This window comes from Dermochelys coriacea, chromosome 7, assembly GCF_009764565.3.
Source record: "Dermochelys coriacea isolate rDerCor1 chromosome 7, rDerCor1.pri.v4, whole genome shotgun sequence".
Lineage (NCBI taxonomy): Eukaryota > Metazoa > Chordata > Testudines > Dermochelyidae > Dermochelys > Dermochelys coriacea.
Window position 1 is genome coordinate 96,738,652 of NC_050074.1, and position 20,606 is coordinate 96,759,257.

At 43.1% G+C, this 20,606-nt stretch overlaps 1 protein-coding gene across 5 annotated transcripts in view; it reads right to left on the reverse strand.

Moving 5' to 3' along the window:
• The window catches only part of KNDC1 (kinase non-catalytic C-lobe domain containing 1), a 137,584-nt gene that overhangs the window by 57,533 nt on the left and 59,445 nt on the right, over window positions 1-20,606 (reverse strand). For all 5 annotated transcript variants that reach the window (XM_038411317.2, XM_043518885.1, XM_043518886.1 and 2 more), the window contains exons 8-10: window positions 15,938-16,009; window positions 15,770-15,831; window positions 285-443 (exon numbers count right to left, since the gene is read on the reverse strand). In XM_038411317.2, the coding sequence (XP_038267245.1) occupies window positions 285-443; window positions 15,770-15,831; window positions 15,938-16,009 (293 nt within the window). The remainder of the gene's footprint in view (window positions 1-284; window positions 444-15,769; window positions 15,832-15,937; window positions 16,010-20,606) is intronic.

Here is a 20,606-nt window from a genome sequence, read left to right on the forward strand (position 1 = left end):
AGGAGCACTATCAAGATAAAAGACTCAAATTTTTTAAAATCCAATTTAGGAGGTCTTATTAACTTGTTCCAACTCTCTGGTTGACAACTTCAATATTGATTAAAACACATCTATTAACCCTAAATGGCACCATTAAAGCATAAAACCAGAAAAGTGACAGTTACCATTTAATGAGCTATCAAGCCATAACCAAAAATTAATATTTTGATATTCAAATTCATTATTAAATAGGTTTCTAGCTATGACTGAACACCTAATATTATAAAACTGCTTCATCAAGTCACCTTAATTGCATCAGCTAAAGAAGGCCTTTCTTCAGAGTTTCTTTTTGCCATATCCAGAAGAAGAGTCTTTAGTTTCCTTGGCAACACTAGTTTGTGATCAGGTGGATAATTGTATTTGGCTGCTGTCCACAAAATTGCAGCAACACAGTAAATACAGACCTGTTGAAAAAGCAAATATATAATGCAGGGGCAAGGAGAGCTGTAAAGAAACGCGAACTTCCAAAGAACTGGCTCCATCCTGCCCTCAAACATGCTGTTGTGCACCCCAGCATATTGCAGGAAGTACTGTAGCTGTTATGCGTAAGAATAGCAGCTGGTTTTCCAAGCCAGGGTCAACACTCATTAGTTGCCTTACTTTCCTCTTAATATATGCAAGAGGATTCAGGTGTGTGTGTGTGGGGGGGGGGGGGAGGAACTAACATGTTCTCCCTATTTTGTAGCAGGTCTTTCATATAAACATAATTATAAATTAATTGCAGGCTTTGGGATCCTGCCTCAAAACACTGCCAGTAGCAACTTACTTAAGAAGAGGCTACTATAATTCAGCATAGCTGATTGTCAGAAACTGTTACAGCCTTCCATTATGAATCCTACCTTTACAGAGATGACAGTTTTTCTAATTAAATTTAAGTACTGAAAATTTGTTCTAGGAATTGAGCTAACTGCAGTTAGACCACTTGAAGTTGCCACAGTGAGGAACCTTAAAAAGACCTAAAATGATTTTTCAATATGTTAATATTTTAAAATAGAGAGCCAAATTCTGCTCACTTAGCAGAATATACCTATCTTGCCAGTGTTGTTAGAACTCTGACAATACTAAAGCAGCAGAATTTTATACCTTAACCTAGCCGTTAATATTTTGCCATGGATTTCAACAGGACCAGGATTTCACCCTAAGAGTTCATGTATTTACTAAAATGACCATTCAACCCAGGACAGACTTTCAAAGGTTTTTTTACTGGACACTGACTAACACCATTACGTTGACTGGCATTAGACTGCCCACATTCTCAAACTATAGTCACAACTGTTAAATACACAACCACAAGTACAAGCTAGGTAAGTTCTATCTGGGCAAGACCTAAGTTTTGCAGTTAAGAGTCAATATTTCCTGGCATCTCAGGGAAGTGGGAAAATGTTTCCATTTTGTCCTGAACTGTTCTAATAAGAGAGTTTATCTGCTTCCAGGATGACTTAACTAAAAGTACAGAAAAAAACCAACATCCTTAAGATTCAGGGATACTGGATCTAAAGGAAAACAACAAGCCTTGTCTTTAGAGCAGAAGTTCCTGGAAATACTGGAAATGGTCTAAAAAAAAGAAGCAAGTTACAAAAGTAGTATAGATTATTTAAAAAATACACAGTTATGCCAAGGATTCATGAAAGAAGAAAGCATTATCCTTTTAGACTTTTTTTTTTAAACCTAGCTGCTGAAATAAGGAAATGTACTGAATGGGGGAAAATCAGTATCCTCAAGGGAACATGTCAAGAAGCTATCCTTACAATAAGGCTAGGAACACAGATATACTGATATCAAGGTGATAAGCATCTGTTATATTATATACACATACCAAAGCTGATAGACATCCTCCATATCACTCATGAAAGAGCACTCATGGTGGAGGGACAGAGCTTATATTCCCTCTCACGCATGCACAGGACCCACTGGTTCCCCCTCTTGCTCGGGTGATGCCTCCCTCACCCCTGGCTGTACCCTTTGCCTCCAGCGCCTGAGGAAAAGGAGGACCTATAAAGGAGTCACTATCCTTTTTCATAGAATCATAGAATCATAGAATATCAGGGTTGGAAGGGACCCCAGAAGGTCATCTAGTCCAACCCCCTGCTCAAAGCAGGACCAAGTCCCAGTTAAATCATCCCAGCCAGGGCTTTGTCAAGCCTGACCTTAAAAACCTCTAAGGAAGGAGATTCTACCACCTCCCTAGGTAACGCATTCCAGTGTTTCACCACCCTCTTAGTGAAAAAGTTTTTCCTAATATCCAATCTAAACCTCCCCCATTGCAACTTGAGACCATTACTCCTCGTTCTGTCATCTGCTACCATTGAGAACAGTCTAGAGCCATCCTCTTTGAAACCCCCTTTCAGGTAGTTGAAAGCAGCTATCAAATCCCCCCTCATTCTTCTCTTCTGCAGACTAAACAATCCCAGCTCCCTCAGCCTCTCCTCATAAGTCATGTGCTCTAGACCCCTAATCATTTTTGTTGCCCTTCGTTGTACTCTTTCCAATTTATCCACATCCTTCCTGTAGTGTGGGGCCCAAAACTGGACACAGTACTCCAGATGAGGCCTCACCAGTGTCGAATAGAGGGGAACGATCACGTCCCTCGATCTGCTCGCTATGCCCCTACTTATACATCCCAAAATGCCATTGGCCTTCTTGGCAACAAGGGCACACTGCTGACTCATATCCAGCTTCTCGTCCACTGTCACCCCTAGGTCCTTTTCCGCAGAACTGCTGCCGAGCCATTCGGTCCCTAGTCTGTAGCGGTGCATTGGATTCTTCCATCCTAAGTGCAGGACCCTGCACTTATCCTTATTGAACCTCATTAGATTTCTTTTGGCCCAATCTTCCAATTTGTCTAGGTCCTTCTGTATCCTATCCCTCCCCTCCAGCGTATCTACCACTCCTCCCAGTTTAGTATCATCCGCAAATTTGCTGAGAGTGCAATCCACACCATCCTCCAGATCATTTATGAAGATATTGAACAAAACGGGCCCCAGGACCGACCCCTGGGGCACTCCACTTGACACCGGCTGCCAACTAGACATGGAGCCATTGATCACTACCCGTTGAGCCCGACAATCTAGCCAGCTTTCTACCCACCTTATAGTGCATTCATCCAGCCCATACTTCCTTAACTTGCTGACAAGAATGCTGTGGGAGACCGTGTCAAAAGCTTTGCTAAAGTCAAGAAACAATACATCCACTGCTTTCCCTTCATCCACAGAACCAGTAACCTCATCATAAAAGGCGATTAGATTAGTCAGGCATGACCTTCCCTTGGTGAATCCATGCTGACTGTTCCTGATCACTTTCCTCTCCTCTAAGTGCTTCAGGATTGATTCTTTGAGGACCTGCTCCATGATTTTTCCAGGGACTGAGGTGAGGCTGACCGGCCTGTAGTTCCCAGGATCCTCCTTCTTCCCTTTTTTAAAGATGGGCACTACATTAGCCTTTTTCCAGTCATCCGGGACTTCCCCCGTTCGCCACGAGTTTTCAAAGATAATGGCCAAGGGCTCTGCAATCACAGCCGCCAATTCCCTCAGCACTCTCGGATGCAATTCGTCCGGCCCCATGGACTTGTGCACGTCCAGCTTTTCTAAATAGTCCCTAACCACCTCTATCTCTACAGAGGGCTGGCCATCTCTTCCCCATTTTGTGATGCCCAGCACAGCAGTCTGGGAGCTGACCTTGTTAGTGAAAACAGAGGCAAAAAAAGCATTGAGTACATTAGCTTTTTCCACATCCTCTGCCACTAGCTTGCCTCCCTCATTCAGTAAGGGGCCCACACTTTCCTTGGCTTTCTTCTTGTTGCCAACATACCTGAAGAAACCCTTCTTGTTACTCTTGACATCTCTTGCCAGCTGCAGCTCCAGGTGCGATTTGGCCCTCCTGATATCTTTCCTACATGCCCGAGCAATATTTTTATACTCTTCCCTGGTCATATGTCCAACCTTCCACTTCTTGTAAGCTTCTTTTTTATGTTTAAGATCCGCTAGGATTTCACCATTAAGCCAAGCTGGTCGCCTGCCATATTTACTATTCTTTCGACTCATCGGGATGGTTTGTCCCTGTAACCTCAACAGGGATTCCTTGAAATACAGCCAGCTCTCCTGGACTCCCTTCCCTTTCATGTTAGTCCCCCAGGGGATCCTGGCCATCTGTTCCCTGAGGGAGTCAAAGTCTGCTTTCCTGAAGTCCAGGGTCCGTATCCTGCTGCTTACCTTTCTTCCCTGCGTCAGGATCCTGAACTCAACCAACTCATGGTCACTGCCTCCCAGATTCCCATCCACTTTTGCTTCCCCCACTAATTCTACCCGGTTTGTGAGCAGCAGGTCAAGAAAAGCGCTCCCCCTAGTTGGCTCCCCTAGCACTTGCACCAGGAAATTGTCCCCTACGCTTTCCAAAAACTTCGTGGATTGTCTATGCACCGCTGTATTGCTCTCCCAGCAGATATCAGGAAAATTAAAGTCACCCATGAGAATCAGGGCATGCGATCTAGTAGCTTCCGTGAGTTGCCGGAAGAAAGCCTCATCCACCTCATCCCCCCTGGTCCGGTGGTCTATAGCAGACTCCCACCATGACATCACTCTTGTTGCACACACTTCTAAACTTAATCCAGAGACACTCAGGTTTTTCCACAGTTTCGTACCGGAGCTCTGAGCAGTCATACTGCTCCCTTACATACAGTGCTACTCCCCAACCTTTTCTGCCCTGCCTTTTTCCCCCTACTAGTTCAAACAAAGCCCCTCTGCATTTGAGATTGCATGAGTTGCGTTCTCCATGTCCCTAAAAAGAGGTATTCTGTGCAGGGACGTCCCTAGCCACTTGGGTGCACTATGCAGCCCCCTCATGGGGGAGCTGTGTGGGGCCCCAGGCCTCCCCCGCAGGTCTGGGAGGCAAGAGCTGTGGGGTGGGCACTTTTGAGGGCCCAACAGGCCCAGAGTGGTCTGGGGGATTAGCAGGGGACCGGGAGCAGCCCGCTCCGCTTCCCTGGCCCCGGCCCCAGCCGTGTCACTTGCGGGAGGGGGAGGGGCCCCAGCCAGCTCTACTCTATCAGCTCGCAGCTGCGGTGCTACACATACCAGTGGTGGGAAGCGGGAGGACTGACCCTTTGAGTGCAGGGAGATTGGGGAAGGATCAGTGCACCCAAATGGCTCGGGACGGCCCTGCACAGAATACCTCTTTTTAGGGACATGGAAAATGCAACTCTTGCAATCCTGTCTTATGAAAGGAGACTCAGGGAGCTTGGCTTGTTTAGCCTAACTAAAAGAAGGTTGAGGGGAGATATGATTGCTCTCTATAAATATATCAGAGGCATAAATACCGGAGAGAGAGAGAGGAATTATTTAAGCTCAGTACCAATGTGGGCACAGGAACAAATGGATATAAACTGGTCATTGGGAAGTTTAGACTTGAAATTAGACGAAGGTTTCTAACCATCAGAGGAGTGAAGTTTTGGAATAGCCTTCCAAGGGAAGCAGTGGGGGGAAAAGATCTGGCTTTAAGATTAAACTTGGTAAGTTTATGGAGGAGATGGGATAATGTGATTTTGTTAATTAATTGATCTTTAAATATTCATGGCAAATAGGCCTAATGGCCTGTGATGGGATGGGGTGGGATCTGAGTTACTACAGAAAATTCTTTCCTGGGTATCTGGCTGGTGAATCTTGCCCATATGCTCAAGGTTTAGCTGATCGCCATATTTGGGGTCGGGAAGGAATTTTCCTCCAGGGCAGATTGGAAGAGGCCCTGAAGGTTTTTCGCCTTCTTCTGTAGCATGGGGCACTGGTCACTTGCTGGAGGATTCTCTGCTCCTTGAAGTCTTTAAACCATGATTTGAGGACTTCAATAGCTCAGACATAGGTGAGAGATTTTTTGCAGGAGTGGGTGGATGAGATTCTGTGGCCTGCGTTGTGCAGGAGGTCAGACTAGATGATCATAATGGTCTCTTCTGACCTTAGTATCTATGAATCGATGAATTTAAGAGGAACCAGTGACAGACACACAAAAAAAAACCACTTCTATTCACAGCCAAATCCACAGCAAGTCAAAATTGGGTTGAAGTAGAATTGAAAACCAGTTTTTCCTTTAGATTGCAAGGGATCAATTTTTCATCCTCAGAGTGCGGGTCTATTCTGAAAAGTGCCAGTGTAAACACAGCATTTTCTTATACACACAGAACAGATTTGTTGGGTATGAGTCATGTATACTGACTAATGATAAAATTATATATTTTACTTCTCATAGACTTTAAGGTCAGAAGGGACCATTATGTTCATCTAGTCTGACCCCGTGCACAACGCAGGCCACAGGATCTCACCTACTCACTCCTGTAACAAACCCCTGCCTATGTCTGAGCTATTGAAGTCCTCAACTCGTGGTTTAAAGACTTCAAGGTGTAGAGAATCCACTGCAAGTGACCCGTGCCCCACGCTGCAGAGAAAGGCGAAAAAACTCCAGGGCCTCTTCCAATCTGTCCTGGAGGAAAATTCTTTCCCGACCCCAATTATAGCGATCAGCTAAACCCTGAGGACGTGGGCAAGACTCACCAGCCAGACACCCAGGAAAGAATTCTCTGTAGTAACTCAGATCCCACCCTATCTAGTGTCCCATCGCAGGCCATTGGGCTTATTTACCGCTAATAGTCAAAGATCAATTAATTGCCAAAATTAGGCTATCCCATCATACCCTCCATAAACTTATCAAGCTTAGTCTTGAAGCTAGATATGTCTTACCTTCACCGCTCCCCTTGGAAGGCTATTCCAGAACTTCACTCCTCTGATGGTTAGAAACCTTGGTCTAATTTCAAGTCTAAACTTCCTGATGGCCAGTTTATATCCATTTGTTCTTGTGTCCACATTGATACTGAGCTTAAAAAATTCCTCTCCCTCCCTGATATTTATCCCTCTGATATATTTATAGAGAGCAATCATATCTCCCCTCAGCCTTCTTTTGGTTAGGCTAAACAAGCCAAGCTCTTTGAGTCTCCTTTCATAAGACAGGTTTTCCATTCCTTGGATCATCCTAGTAGCCCTTCTCTGTACCTGTTCCAGTTTGAATTCATCCTTCTTAAACATGGGAGACCAGAACTGCACATAGTATTCCAGATGAGGTCTCACCAGTGCCTTGTATAACAGTACTAACACCTCCTTTTCTCTACTGGAAATACCTCACCTGATGCATCCCAAGACTGCATTAGCTTTTTTCACAGCCATATCACACTGGCGGCTCATAGTCATCCTGTGATCAACCAATGCTCCAAGGTCCTTCTCCTCCTATGTTACTTCCAAGTGATATGTCCCCAGTTTATAACAAAAATTCTTGTTATTAATCTCTAAATGCATAACCTTGCACTTTTCACTATTAAATTTCATCCTATTATTATTACTCCAGTTTATAAGGTCATCCAGATCTTCCTGTATGATATCCCGGTTCCTCTCTGTATTGGCAATATCTCCCAGCTTTGTGTCATCTGCAAACTTTATTAGCACATTCCTGCTTTTTGTGCCAAGGTCAGTAATAAAAAGATTAAATAAGATTGGTTTCCAAACCGATCCCTGAGGAACTCCACTGGTAACCTCCCTCCAGCCTGACAGTTCACCTTTCAGTATGACCCATTGTAGTCTCCCCTTTAGCCAATTCCTTATCCATCTTTCAATTTTCATATTGGATCCCCATCTTTTCCAATTTAGCTAATAATTCCCCATGTGGAACCGTATCAAATGCCTTACTGAAATCAAGGTGAATTAGATCCACTGCATTTCTTTTGTCTAAAAAATCTGTTACGTTATCAAAGAAGGAGATCAGATTGGTTTGGCACAATCTACCTTTTGTAAGACCATGTTGTATTTTGTCCCAAATACCATTGACCTCAATGTCCTTAACTACCTTCTCCTTCAAATTTTTTTTCCAAGATCTTGCATACTACAGATGTCTAACAGGCCTGTAGTTACCTGGATCACTTTTTTCCCCCCTTTCTTAAAAATAGGAACTATGTTAGCAATTCTCCAGTCATACGGTACAACTCCTGAGTTTACAGATTCATTAAAAATTCTTGCTAATGGGCTTGCAATTGCATGTGCCAGTTTCTTTAATATTCTTGGATGAAGATTATCTGGGCCCCCAGTTTAGTCCCATTAAGCTGTTCGAGTTTGGCTTCTACCTCGGATGTGGTAATATCTACTTCCATATCCTCATTCCCATTTGTCATCCTACCATTATCCCTGAACTCCTCATTAGCCTCATTAAAGACTGAGGCAAAGTATTTGTTTAGATATTGGGCCATGCCTAAATTATCCTTAACCTCCACTCCATCCTCAGTGTTTAGTGGTCCCACTTCTTCTTTCTTTGTTTTCTTCTTATTTATATGGCTATAGAACCTTTACTATTGGTTTTAATTCCCTTTGCAAGGTCCAACTCTACATGGCTTTTGGCCTTTCTCACTTTATCCCTACATGTTCTGACCTCAATAAGGTAGCTTTCCTTGCTGATCCCTCCCATCTTCCACTCCTTGTAGACTTTCTGCTTTTCCTTAATCACCTTTTTGAGATGCTTGCTCATCCAGCTTGGTCTACAACTCCTATGAATTTTTTTCCCCTTTCCTGGGATGCAGGCTTCTGACAGTTTCTGCAACCTTGACTTGAAGTAATTCCAGGCCTTCTCTGCCTTTAGATCTACAAGTTCTTCAATCCAATCCACTTCCCTCACTAATTTCCTTCATTTTTTAAAGTTAGCCCTTTTGAAATCATAAACCCTAGTCACAGATCTATTTTTGTTTATCCTTCCATTTAGTTTGAACTGAATTAGCTCATGATCACTCGAACCAAGGTTGTCCCTCAAAACCATTTCTTCTATGAGGTCCTCACTACTCACCAAAACCAAATCTAAAATGGCATCCCCTCTTATTGGTTCAGCAATTACTTGGTGAAGGAAGCCATCAGCTATTGCATCCAGGAAAATCTGAACCCTATTATTATTACTAGCACTTGTCCTCCAGTCTATATCTGGGAAGTTAAAGTCTCCCATGATCACAGAATTCCCATTAGTATTTACTTCATTAAAAACATTAAAGAGGTCTATATCCATATCCAAATTGGATCCCGGAGGTCTATAGCACACCCCAAGCACTGTCCCAGGGGAGGCTCTAGTAGCTTTCTTCCCCAATGTAATTTTTGCCCAGACAGACTCTGTCTTATCCATTCCATCACTTCTTATTTCTTTTCAGTCTACCTCATCATTGATATACAATGCTACTCCACCACTTTTGCCTTTATTTCTGTCTTTCCTAAACAGCACATACCCTTCAATACCTGTGCTCCAGTCATGACTACTATTCCACCATGTTTCTGTGATCCCTATAATATCTGGTTTCATTTCCTGCACCAGTAACTCTAACTCCTCCATTTTGTTGCCTAAGCTCCTCGCATTGGTGTATAAACATCTTAATTTTTGCTGTTTGGCCTCACACACCTTCTTCACCCGATTAGGCACAGACATTCTACTGCCAGTATCACCTATTACACTGGTATTTACACTACCCTTCCTCCTTATGTCCATTCTCCTACCCACGGCTGTAACCTCTCTTACTTTGTTTTCTTCCCTCTCAATGTTAAAATCCAGTATGGAGATTACCTGGACATCTCCCAACCATCTCCCCCAAATTCCTAGTTTAAAGCTCTCTTAATCAGTTGTGCCAGCCTCCATCCTAGAAGTCTATTTCCCTCCTTACTCAGGAGAAGTCCATCCCGAGAGAACAGTCTCTGTCCATCAATGCTTCCCAAATACATCCCAAAGCCCTCCTTATAGCACCACTGCCTGAGCCATCTATTGATCATCATAATCTTACACACTTTTGTTGCCCTTCTCTAGGAAGAGGCAGAATCCCACTGAAGATCACCTGAGCCTCGATTTCCTTAAGCGTCTTTCCTAGTCTCGCATAGTCTCCCTTGATACGTTCAGGCAAGAATCTAGCCATACCATTTGTTCCCACATGAAGGGCAATCAGTGGATTCTTTCCCGCTCCCGTTAGGATCCTCTTCAGCCTCAGATCCGCATCTCGTATATTAGCACCCAGCAGACAGCACACCCTTCTGTTCTCTGAATCAGCTCTGGTTACAGGCCTGTCTATTCTTCTCAGTAAGGAGTCCCCAATCATGTAGACCTGCCTTTTCCTGGTGATGGTGCGATTCTCCAGTCTATTCCCTGTTCCCTCTGGCTGCAAGTCCTCTCAATTCCTATTCCAATCCTCTGCAACCCATTCCGAATCCTCCTGGGGCTCATATTTGGTGTTGTTATTTCCATTGACTCTTCCCATAGAATGAACTGCTCTTCTCTTCTTCCTTGCCCTCTCACCTTCAGTGACCACCTGCTGTGCCCAGTCTTCATGTTCCAACTCCACAAACCTGTTCCTGAGCTCTATTTCTTCTTCACTAGCCCGTCTTTTCTTCTGCCTGGTTCTCTTAGTCACATGCTTCCACTATCCACTTTCCTCACCCAGCAGTCTCCCCTCAGAGTTCTTTGGTCCTGCTTCCATCTGCAAGTCTGAGTTTTTCCCTTCAGCCTCCTCATGTCTTTGCTCCATCATCCACTCAAACCTCCTTCTAAACTCAACCAGAGTTTCCACCTGCATCTCCAATCCTCGGATCTTTTCTTCCATCAGCTCTATCAGGCGGCACTTCATGCAGACGAAACTCTTTTCAGGTACCCCCTCCAGGATCACGTACATGCCGCAGCTTCTACATCCAGTCCTTTTCATTGCGTCTTCCACTGCTTGGGTCACTACCACCACTGCCTCTGTGTCTGTCATGGCCTTCTCACCTACATCCTGTTAGTCTGGGAAACACAAACCAAACCAAACCCCCAACGAGCACCACAACACTGAACACCATACACTCCCTTCACTAGCCTGTCTGTTCCTTTGCCTGGCTCTCTTAATCTTCCCCTCAATCTCCCGTTTACAGCTCTGTTTGCCGGCTCCTGTGCCGCTGCAGCTCTCTATGCCACTGCCTGACTGGCTGGCTACCTTTATAGGACTCCTAGTCAGAGAAGCCCCACCCCCTAATCAGGGCTCAGCTTCTCTCCCAGCACACTGCCCCTACCAGCCTACCTTCTCCTCCAGCAGAACTCCCACTCAAACTCCCGTTTACCGCTGTGTGTGCTGGCTCCTGGGCCGCTGCAGCGGTCTGTTGGAATGGTAGAGACAAAGCAGTCTGAACTGCAGATTCTATGCCATCTTGCACCTCAGAATTATCACCTTTTATTACTGTTGATGGATAATATGGAAGGAACTAATTTTGATTCTCAGAGCCAGGTAAGAGCGTGCAGTATTACAGTCAGAAATGCACATCTTGCTTGTTATCTGAGCTCACGGATTACAGATATTATTGAAAACAATAAAACAAATCCACTGAGCTATTTTTACCATCACTTTTTCACAGCAGACCTGCACTTTAAAACAATAGGTCATAATCTGATAATCTGCCTGGGACTGGGTGCCTATGAAACTTGAGTTTCTTGCCACTGACTTTTTATGTGTCTTATACCTACCCCCATTTGCTTACTTACCTCACAGAGGAATACCACAGTGCTACTTATTTACCTATCTCACCTGACATTGAAGTCCTGACTGTAGACATTGGTGGCATTTCCATTATGTCTGGTTACAAACTGCCATGCAAACAATTCATGGTTGCTAGCCCACGTAACCTCAAACATGACAAAACATGGGTGATCATCAGTGATTAACAGTCACAGAGTCAAACAGGGCTATAGTGTAACTGATAAAAATGGTAAATTAGTTGAACTGTGGGCAGATGCACTCAACTTGAACTTAATTCATGACCCCAAGCCTTCCAGTTCTTTCAACAGTAGCTGATGGAAAAGGGGCTACCTCCCTGATCTGGTATTTGTCATGCAACAACATATCTGGCTCGTGTAACAAATTTAATATGGGTCTAGTTCCACATTCGCAGCACCAGCCTATCACCATCCAGGTCAATGCAGCTATAACACTTAACTCAGTACCATTCCAGCATAGCTTTAACTTTAAGAAGGGCTTCACCAACAACTTCAATGCCACCGTAAGAAAGATAGAAGCAATACTAGAAAATTATTATAAGTTTGCCACTGTGGTGCACACTCACAAGGAAACATATTCCACAAGACTGCAATACAAATTATGTGCCAGGTTAACATCTGAGTTATTGGATCGGTATGCAAAATACAAACAGAAGTTTGAAGTGGACTTATTTGCTGAGGATACCATCACAGCCAGCAAAGAACTGGTCTCCGTAGGGGACTTCGGAAGACTTTGTTACGGCCTAGCTAGGGAACTTCCACTTTCTCGTGTGATAAGTTATTGTAGGACATAGAAACCCAGCTAGAACGGGCCGTCGGCCAGTTACAACTGCTCCGCATGGCCCTTTGCCAGGTAGCGGAAAACCCCTTTTGGGAAGTACCTAATTCTATATTCATGAGCTGTTTTTGTGAAGTGCTCATTAATGCTGGCCGTCTGCCCCTCCGTTGGACTCCGTCCCAGGCAGAGCTCTGGTGTGCTGGGTTCCCCGCCTCCATGACTGCAACGCTTGGAGTCCCCGTTGCGGGTGGGTCACTAATCTTCAGTAAAGCCAATAACTCACAGCTGTGTGTAAGCCTCGTTTTTTCAGAGTACTCCTGCCAGGCCTGTGGTGCTTCAAACACCTTGGCCCAGAACAGTACTAAAGGAGGAAAAGCAGAAGTCATGGCAGAATCTCATAGAGAGTGTGAACATGACCCAAAGCACCAAGAAAATATGAATAACTAATGATCGAAGGAAGCAGAGCAGCACTACAATGTTATTGCAGACCAGCTCACACACCAACTCCTAGAGAATGGCAGGTCACCAAACAAACAACCCAAGATGTGGTCTGAGTGGCAAGAAGACAAGGTGATAATAAAATTATAATTATAATTTTAGGGCACATGACTGAATTAACCTCCAGAATTAACGCCCTCAAGAATGGCAAAACCACCAATCTAGGTGACATCTGTACTGAACAAATCAAACACTTCATACCAGCAACAAAGAACTAGTTAATCAAATTGTTTAGCACATACTCAGCTTCATATTAAGTACCCAAGATCTGTTGACAAGCACGTATTGTGGCACTTCTGAAAGTATGCAATGGAGCTGAAGAACTTCAGACCTGTATCACTACAATGTCATTTCTACAAACCATATGAGTATCTAATTGTAAACCATCTATCACGACTTGTTGAAAAGCACCTAATTCCAGAGCAAACCAAATTCCACCCAGGCAAGTCATGCACCAATCAAGTGCTGAACATCACTCAATATATTAAAGATGGCTTTGAAAATGGTATGGTAACAGGGCCGTATTGGAACTAGGCGTGCTGGGAGCGTGGTAGCACCCACTAACTTGAAATGGTTTCCATGATATACAGGTTTACAGTTTTGTTCAATGGCTTTCAGCACCCCCACTATAAAAATAGTTCCAAAACCATTGTTGTCGACCTATCAGCAGCATATGACACAGTGAATCGCTATAGGCTCCTCACTAAAATATACAGCATGATGAAAGATTACCACCTCATTATGATTGATAAAAATGTTGTCTTTAGTACAGATTGTATGTTGAACTATGTGGGAAGCGGAGCCAATGATGGCAATAAAAAAATGCCATCACAAGGGAGCGTACTCTCAATACTTTTCAAGATCTACATGAACGATCAACCAATCCATCACAGCACAAGAAGTTTTATCTATGCCAATGACCTACGCATTGCTGCCAAGGATCTGGCCCAGATCGAAGCTACATTAATATTGGTGCTGTCCAGGTTCTCTGTTTATCACAACAAGAACCAATTGCCATTTTGCAGTGTCCAGTTATACCTGCTGGACGCAGCAAGTTATACGAGTTCATCAATTTAACAAAGAAATTGATGTGTACCAGGCTTGTTATCCCAAGGAGTCTGACACACTTCAAACCAAACTCACTGATTCAGGGAGAGTGAGCAAACAAATTTATTAACTATAAAGATAGATTTTAAGTGATTATAAGTCAAAACATAAGAAGCCTGATTTGGTCAAATGAAACAAAAGCAAAACGCATTCTAAGCTGGTCTTAACACTTTCAGTGCTCTTACAAACTTAGATGCTTCTCACTGCAGGCTAGCTGGTTGCTCTTCAAAGCCTTTGATCAGTACTTCAGATGCTTGGGGTGGTGGTATCTGTAGATGTGGATGTGGATGTGAGAGAGAGAGCGCGCGCATGGCAAAGTCTCTCCCTTTTATCATGTTCTTTCTTCCCTCTTGGCTCCCCCACCCCACTTCAGAGTCAGGTGACTATTACCTCATTGCAGTCCCAAACTGGCCAAAGAAGGGGGATGACTCACTGGAGAGTCCAACCGATTCTTTGCATTGGATACCACACAATAATTTTATAAGGATGAACATGGGGGTGTAGGGTGTTCCTCCGAGGTACAGAATATCACGAGCTGCCACTACATCACAGGAGTCTAAAACCAACAAACATGAACAGCCTTTATGTGCTTGCCAGAATCACTCCATCAGATATTAGGAGAATGGTAACAATCAAAATAGTACAATTGTCACAGGTTAAAGATACTGGACTTCTGCCGTAGGGTCAGTCTGCAGCAGTTATCCACCTGAAGTCACGGAAAAAACTTCCTAGTTGCAACAGAACTGTCTATAAAACAAAATCACTGGCAGCTACATGACTGGAAAGGTAGTGCACAGGTCTCAAAATACCCATCAAGGATGTCAAAATGCACATCAATGTTGCTAAACACCTTCCCACAGGTTCGGAAAAGGATTGGTTGATTTGGAGATATTTAAATTGCCTCCGAACAAGAATTGGTGGGTCAAAAGTCAATATGCATAAGTGGGGCTTCTCCAGCAACCCAGAAAATGTATCTGAAGTGAAAAATAAACCATGGAACATCTATTCATCTGCTGGCTCCTAGAGGAGCCACACACCATAAAAGATCTCGCCAGGGCTACAGACCAAGCCATATCTTGTGCTCAACATTGGATGAACCTATGATTGTGGTGGAAGGACACAAGATGATGACCAACCTCACAGAAAATACAGTATGTACTTGTTTGCAACTGTTATGAAGACAAGTAGCACTCATACTGCTCTTCATTACTATCATCATCTTTGGGTTGAGAGTTCCTTAGGACTTCTTTACGTGGAGAAATTTATCAGCAGAACTATGTTGGTATAATTATACTACTCTCATTGTACTATATAACTCCATACCTGGACACTTATTTTGGAGTAAATGTCCACATGCGGAGTTCTAGCAGTATAATTATACCAGCACAGTTCTACCAGTAGAGTACTCACATAGAGACTCTAGGCTGAACCCCAAGCTTTGAAGTGCTTCTTTCTGCATCAAATGAATAATTTAGAAAGCTGTAGCCTCCAGTGCCATTTCCATGGTAAGTGGATTAAAAGCAATCAAGCTTTGTGGAAATGCATTTGAAAAAAGATTTTTGGATTTACACTTCAATACTTGGGAAATACTAACAAATTTATTTGAGCATAAGCTTTCGTGAGCTACAGCTCACTTCATCGGATGCATCCAGTGAAGTGAGCTGCAGCTCACAAAAGCTTATGTTCAAATAAATTTGTTAGTCTCTAAGGCGCCACAAGTCCTCCTTTTCTTTTTACTCACATGTAAGACTCACAAACGTGCCTCAAATCATATGACGACATTACCTTTTCAGTAACAAAATCCACTTCTTCAATTTCAGGAGCCAGATAAAATGTATCATAACATCCTAAAAAAAAAAAAAAGAGAAGAGAAACCAAAACCAAAGAGGTCACATATTTGCTTTCCTCTCTTTCATAACAAGAAGGAAAAAAATGCTTTTATTACTATTTTACCTTCATCTTTTGGAGCAGCGAAGAGAACATTTCCATGGCAGTCAATCAGCACACAGTCCAAACATAAAAACACTGCAAAATACGTCACAAGAGATTCATAGCTAAACCAAAGTGCATCCTTTGCAGAATGAATTCTAACACGAATAATTATGTCTGAATTTGTTTGAAAAATATTTAATATTAACAGTCTCATGAATGATGTAACAGATTAAGTTTGTGTGTGATATAGTTAAACAAAAACTAAAGTTGAGACACAAACTGGCTAATAAAAAGTAAGATTAAATTACCCAGACCTGCAGGTAAAGACGTCCTATTACTGCAGAATAAAAACAAGAAAGCAAGACAAAGTTGGACTTCAGAACTAGAAAGAACTTAGTAATAACATAATACTGTATGTAACTTTTCTTTTCATGTAGTGCAGAAGAGTGATGTCAGACAAGAACAAAAGCAGCTGCTCTGGCTGGATCTGCCCTAGTCTCCTCACAAAGTAAACATGAAGGTATGAAATTACTAACCTATGAGAATTTTTCCCCCCAAAACCTTGAAGTGACAATACAATGGAGATTAAATCTAACAAATGCTCAACTAAAGTCCCTCTAAAGTGAAATTGCAGAGGCAATATTGTCAAGGAGATTGAACACAGAGCTAGAAGGGCCAATATCTGGAAAGGAACCGAAGGCATGTTTGGCAGCAAGCCAGATCCAGGACTCCTCTGGGAATTTTAAGATATAGAGCCCAATCCTGAAAACACTTGTGCAAAGTTGCTTTACTTACCTAAGTAGGCTAATTGAAGAAGATTCTCACTTGCATAAGCATTTGCTGGCCCAGACCCTCAGCCCTACTCTGTTTAAAAAAATATTTGAGTTGTATACATATTTTAACTAGGGTGAAATCTCAAGAAACTAATTTTCCTGTATAACATTAAGAATGTAAGATCATTTTATAAAAACTCAACCATGCAAAACAGATGAGTAAAACTCTCTCTCTATTAGATATCTTAAAAGCACAGACTGACTTAATGTGCTTTGATGTGATAAGCCATCTGATTAATGTGGTTCTGTCTCAGTGGGCAAGCATCATATAAACTCTTTTCCGATGAAAAAAGTAGTAGGGTAATAAATTTACATAATATAAATTCTAAAAAAAAGAGAGAAGTTTGAATATGTTCTGAGAAAAATGTGAAAAAGTCCTCCTTTAGTTAACAACAAATCCATGAAGAGCAGGTTAAGACAGCACAATGAGAAAATTAAAAGTTATTGGCTTCAATTCAGGAGAGCACTTAAACTGTGCTTAACTCTAAGTACATGCTTAAGTCCCATTGTCTTCAATAGGCTATAAATCACATCCTTTGGTACTATCCTGAAGAGGGATGCTTTCCTGGAGTGGAGGGCCAATTCTTATTATATCAACTGAGGCAGTGCCCAGAAGCACCATCAGGACTAGGACCTCATTGTGTTAGGTGCTTTATAAACACAACAAGATATTGTCCTTGCCCCTAGCGAGTTTAGATTTTAAGACCCTGAACCTTCAATTGGATCCATGCGGGGCAACCCTGGAGCCTCACTGAAGTCAGTGAAAGGATCTTCCTGCATGTACCCAATCATAAGATCTGGGCCTAAGCCCAGAAGCAACATATAAAAGGATAAGAGGAAAGGAAATAATTGAAGTTCCAATAAAGGACTCAATGTGCATGCAAAAAGAAAAGGAGTACTTGTGGCACCTTAGAGACTAACAAATTTATTAGAGCATAAGCTTTCCTGAGCTACAGCTCACTTCATCGGATGCATCCGATGAAGTGAGCTGTAGCTCAGGAAAGCTTATGCTCTAATAAATTTGTTAGTCTCTAAGGTGCCACGAGTACTCCTTTTCTTTTTGCGAATACAGACTAACACGGCGCTACTCTGAAATGTGCATGCAGAGATCCATAGTACCAGATCCTAGTGTAGGGTCAGGTTCAAAATACATAAATTTAGAGGGTGTTTTAAATGCACTCGAGCTACCTCAATCATTCTTAGTTAATTATTTGGCAAGTGGATTTAAGAAGGAATCTGAAGGACGAAAAGATGGCCTTATCAATATGCTCAAGAAGGACAGCCTATACATAGGACAGCATTGGGAAAGGAAGGAAACATTAAAATGAAAAGGGATACTGATTTTTGTAAAACAAAATTAAAAAATCAATTTTATAACAAGAGTATCCTGTAAACAGTGTGTCATTAAGGTTTTTTGTTTTGTTTTTGTTTTTAAATAAAGTAAAAGACATGTTATATAGCATGTTGGGGGAATGGGGGCTGCCAGTTAGGCAAAAATTCCAAATAACTAAGGGGTTTCGGGGCATGGGCTCTAGGAGGGAGTTTGGGTGCGGGAGGGGGCTTGGGGCAGGAGGTTGGGGTGCAGGAAGGGTTTTGGGGTGCCAGGCAGCTCCCTGCAAGCAGCAACATGTCCCTGTTGCTTCTAGGCAGAGGCACAGCCAGGCAGCTCTGCGTACTGCCCTACCCTGCCCATTGGCTCTGCAGCTCCCATTGACCAGAGACCACGACTTATGGGAGCTGCAGGGGTGGTGCCTGCGGGCAGAGGCAGTACGCAGAGCTGCCTGGCCACGCCTCTGCCTAGGAGCGACAGGGACATGTCACTGCTTGTGGGGAGCTGCCGAGGTGAGCGCCACCCAGATCTGGTACCCCAAAATGCCAGTTTCTAGAGTTTTCCAGTTTATAAAGTGCCAGAAAACACAACTTTTACTACATTAGTAGGACAGCAGAATCATGTATGTTTAGAACAATCTTTTGGTTAAACTCAAGAAGGTCCCTATCAAACAAACTCAGTTCACTATTGCTCTCTCGCCCTATGAACACATGTGCCTGCAGTCTCTTTTGTTTCAGATTCACTTCTGCTCTGGTGCTAAACACCCTCTTGCAGGACTACAGGAAGAGCCATACCAGCTGCCCTAGAATAAAGCTCTCTTAATCAGTTGTGCCAGCCTTAGTATGTAAGTGATGTCATCGCTCTCATGCAAGAGACAAGAAGTGAAACTGACCAACAAACCAGTGAAGTCTATTGTACTGAATGTGCTGTCAAAGTAAACAAATTGAAGCTACAGGGGAAACACACACTAACTTTTCCTTGTAATTTATTTCAGTTATAGCCTTATGGGTTACTGGTTCAACATTTTCATATGGAAAAGTTATTTTCAGGTTGGCAATGTCCTTTTCCAGCTGCATATGCAAATTCACTCTTTCCTTGTCTGAATTACAACAGAGACTCTAATACTTCAGTGTCACAATCACATACGGTCCTTTATACATATGCTATTTATTTTGTCACAGTGGTCCATCTCTTTATTAACTCGGGCCCCAATCCTGCAAGCTGCTGTGTGGACAACCCTACCCCTATGCAAGTCTCCACTGCAGTCAATGGGGGTCTACAAATGTGAAGTAGCTTGTGGGATCATGGCCCATACCATTTACATGGTAAGTTTTAAGGTAAATATTTTAATAATTGTGAATACCCATGACCTAGCATTTATTTTCAATCAGCAGCACAGCTTTCTTCCACTGCACTTCAGGACTAAGTTAGTTAAGCACTAAGCTGCAAATTTAGGTGGGCCCTCACATGCCAACAAAAGTTTATTCTCCTTCTACGTAACTGTCATGGCTACTTGGCAAACTGTGCCTCTCGAGTGCACACCTTAGACGACAGATCTGGCTTCCAGCACCTCACTTTGGATGGAACTACACAGACCAACCACTCAGACTGGATCTCTGGGCTGCTGCCCCACTAGTTCTCCACTGTGTTGACACAGCCCCAACTCCGTTTTGGCAGCAGTAAAAGTTTCCCTTCAGAAGCCTATGACTCGTGTGCAATGACACAAACAGCATCTTCAAAACAAAGCTTTATTTATTCTCTCACCAAAGGTACAAAACATATAGAGAAAAGAATAAAAACAAGAGGCCAACACACGTGGGTATTGACCATTGTAAGTTCTCCTCAGCCCAGCTAACTCCATTCCTGGCAGGGAGAAAACAACCTGGCTTGCTCTCAGCATGTGTGTGTGTCAGCTTTCACTGACACCCTGGGTGTCTTCCCTAGCTATCCAAAACACCTCCCTTTCCTAGGGTCTTTGAGATTTAGGGTATGTCTACACGAGAGACCTTAGAACAGCACAGTTGGACTGATGCAGCTATACCACGGTAAGATCTCTCGCACAGTCGCTCTATGCTGACCATCAACACAATTAAACCACCCCTAACGAGCGGTGATAGTTATGTCAGTGGGAGCTCTCTCCCACCGACATAGCGCTGTGCAACACTTAGGTCGCTCAAGGGAGTGGTTTTTTCACACCCCTGAGCGACATAAGTGGTAGTGCAGACATGGCCTTAGATACACTGTCTTTCATCCCAGGCTTTACCCTTGGGAACAGTAAACCATTCTAGCCTGGAAGGAGCAAGTCAGGTAGTTTCATCCCCATTGAAAGCCCATCCATTGTTTCATCAAAGAGCTCTTATCTGTGTTATTTTTTCATTTCCTTCTGTTTCTCCCTCAACAGCCTCTTTTGAACTTCTGGCAGTCAGGCAGGTTAACATCAAAATAGATAACCTGAGGAGGGGGCATATATTATGTATAGAAATCTAATATACCCAACTCCCTCATTCAACATACTAATACCAAAATG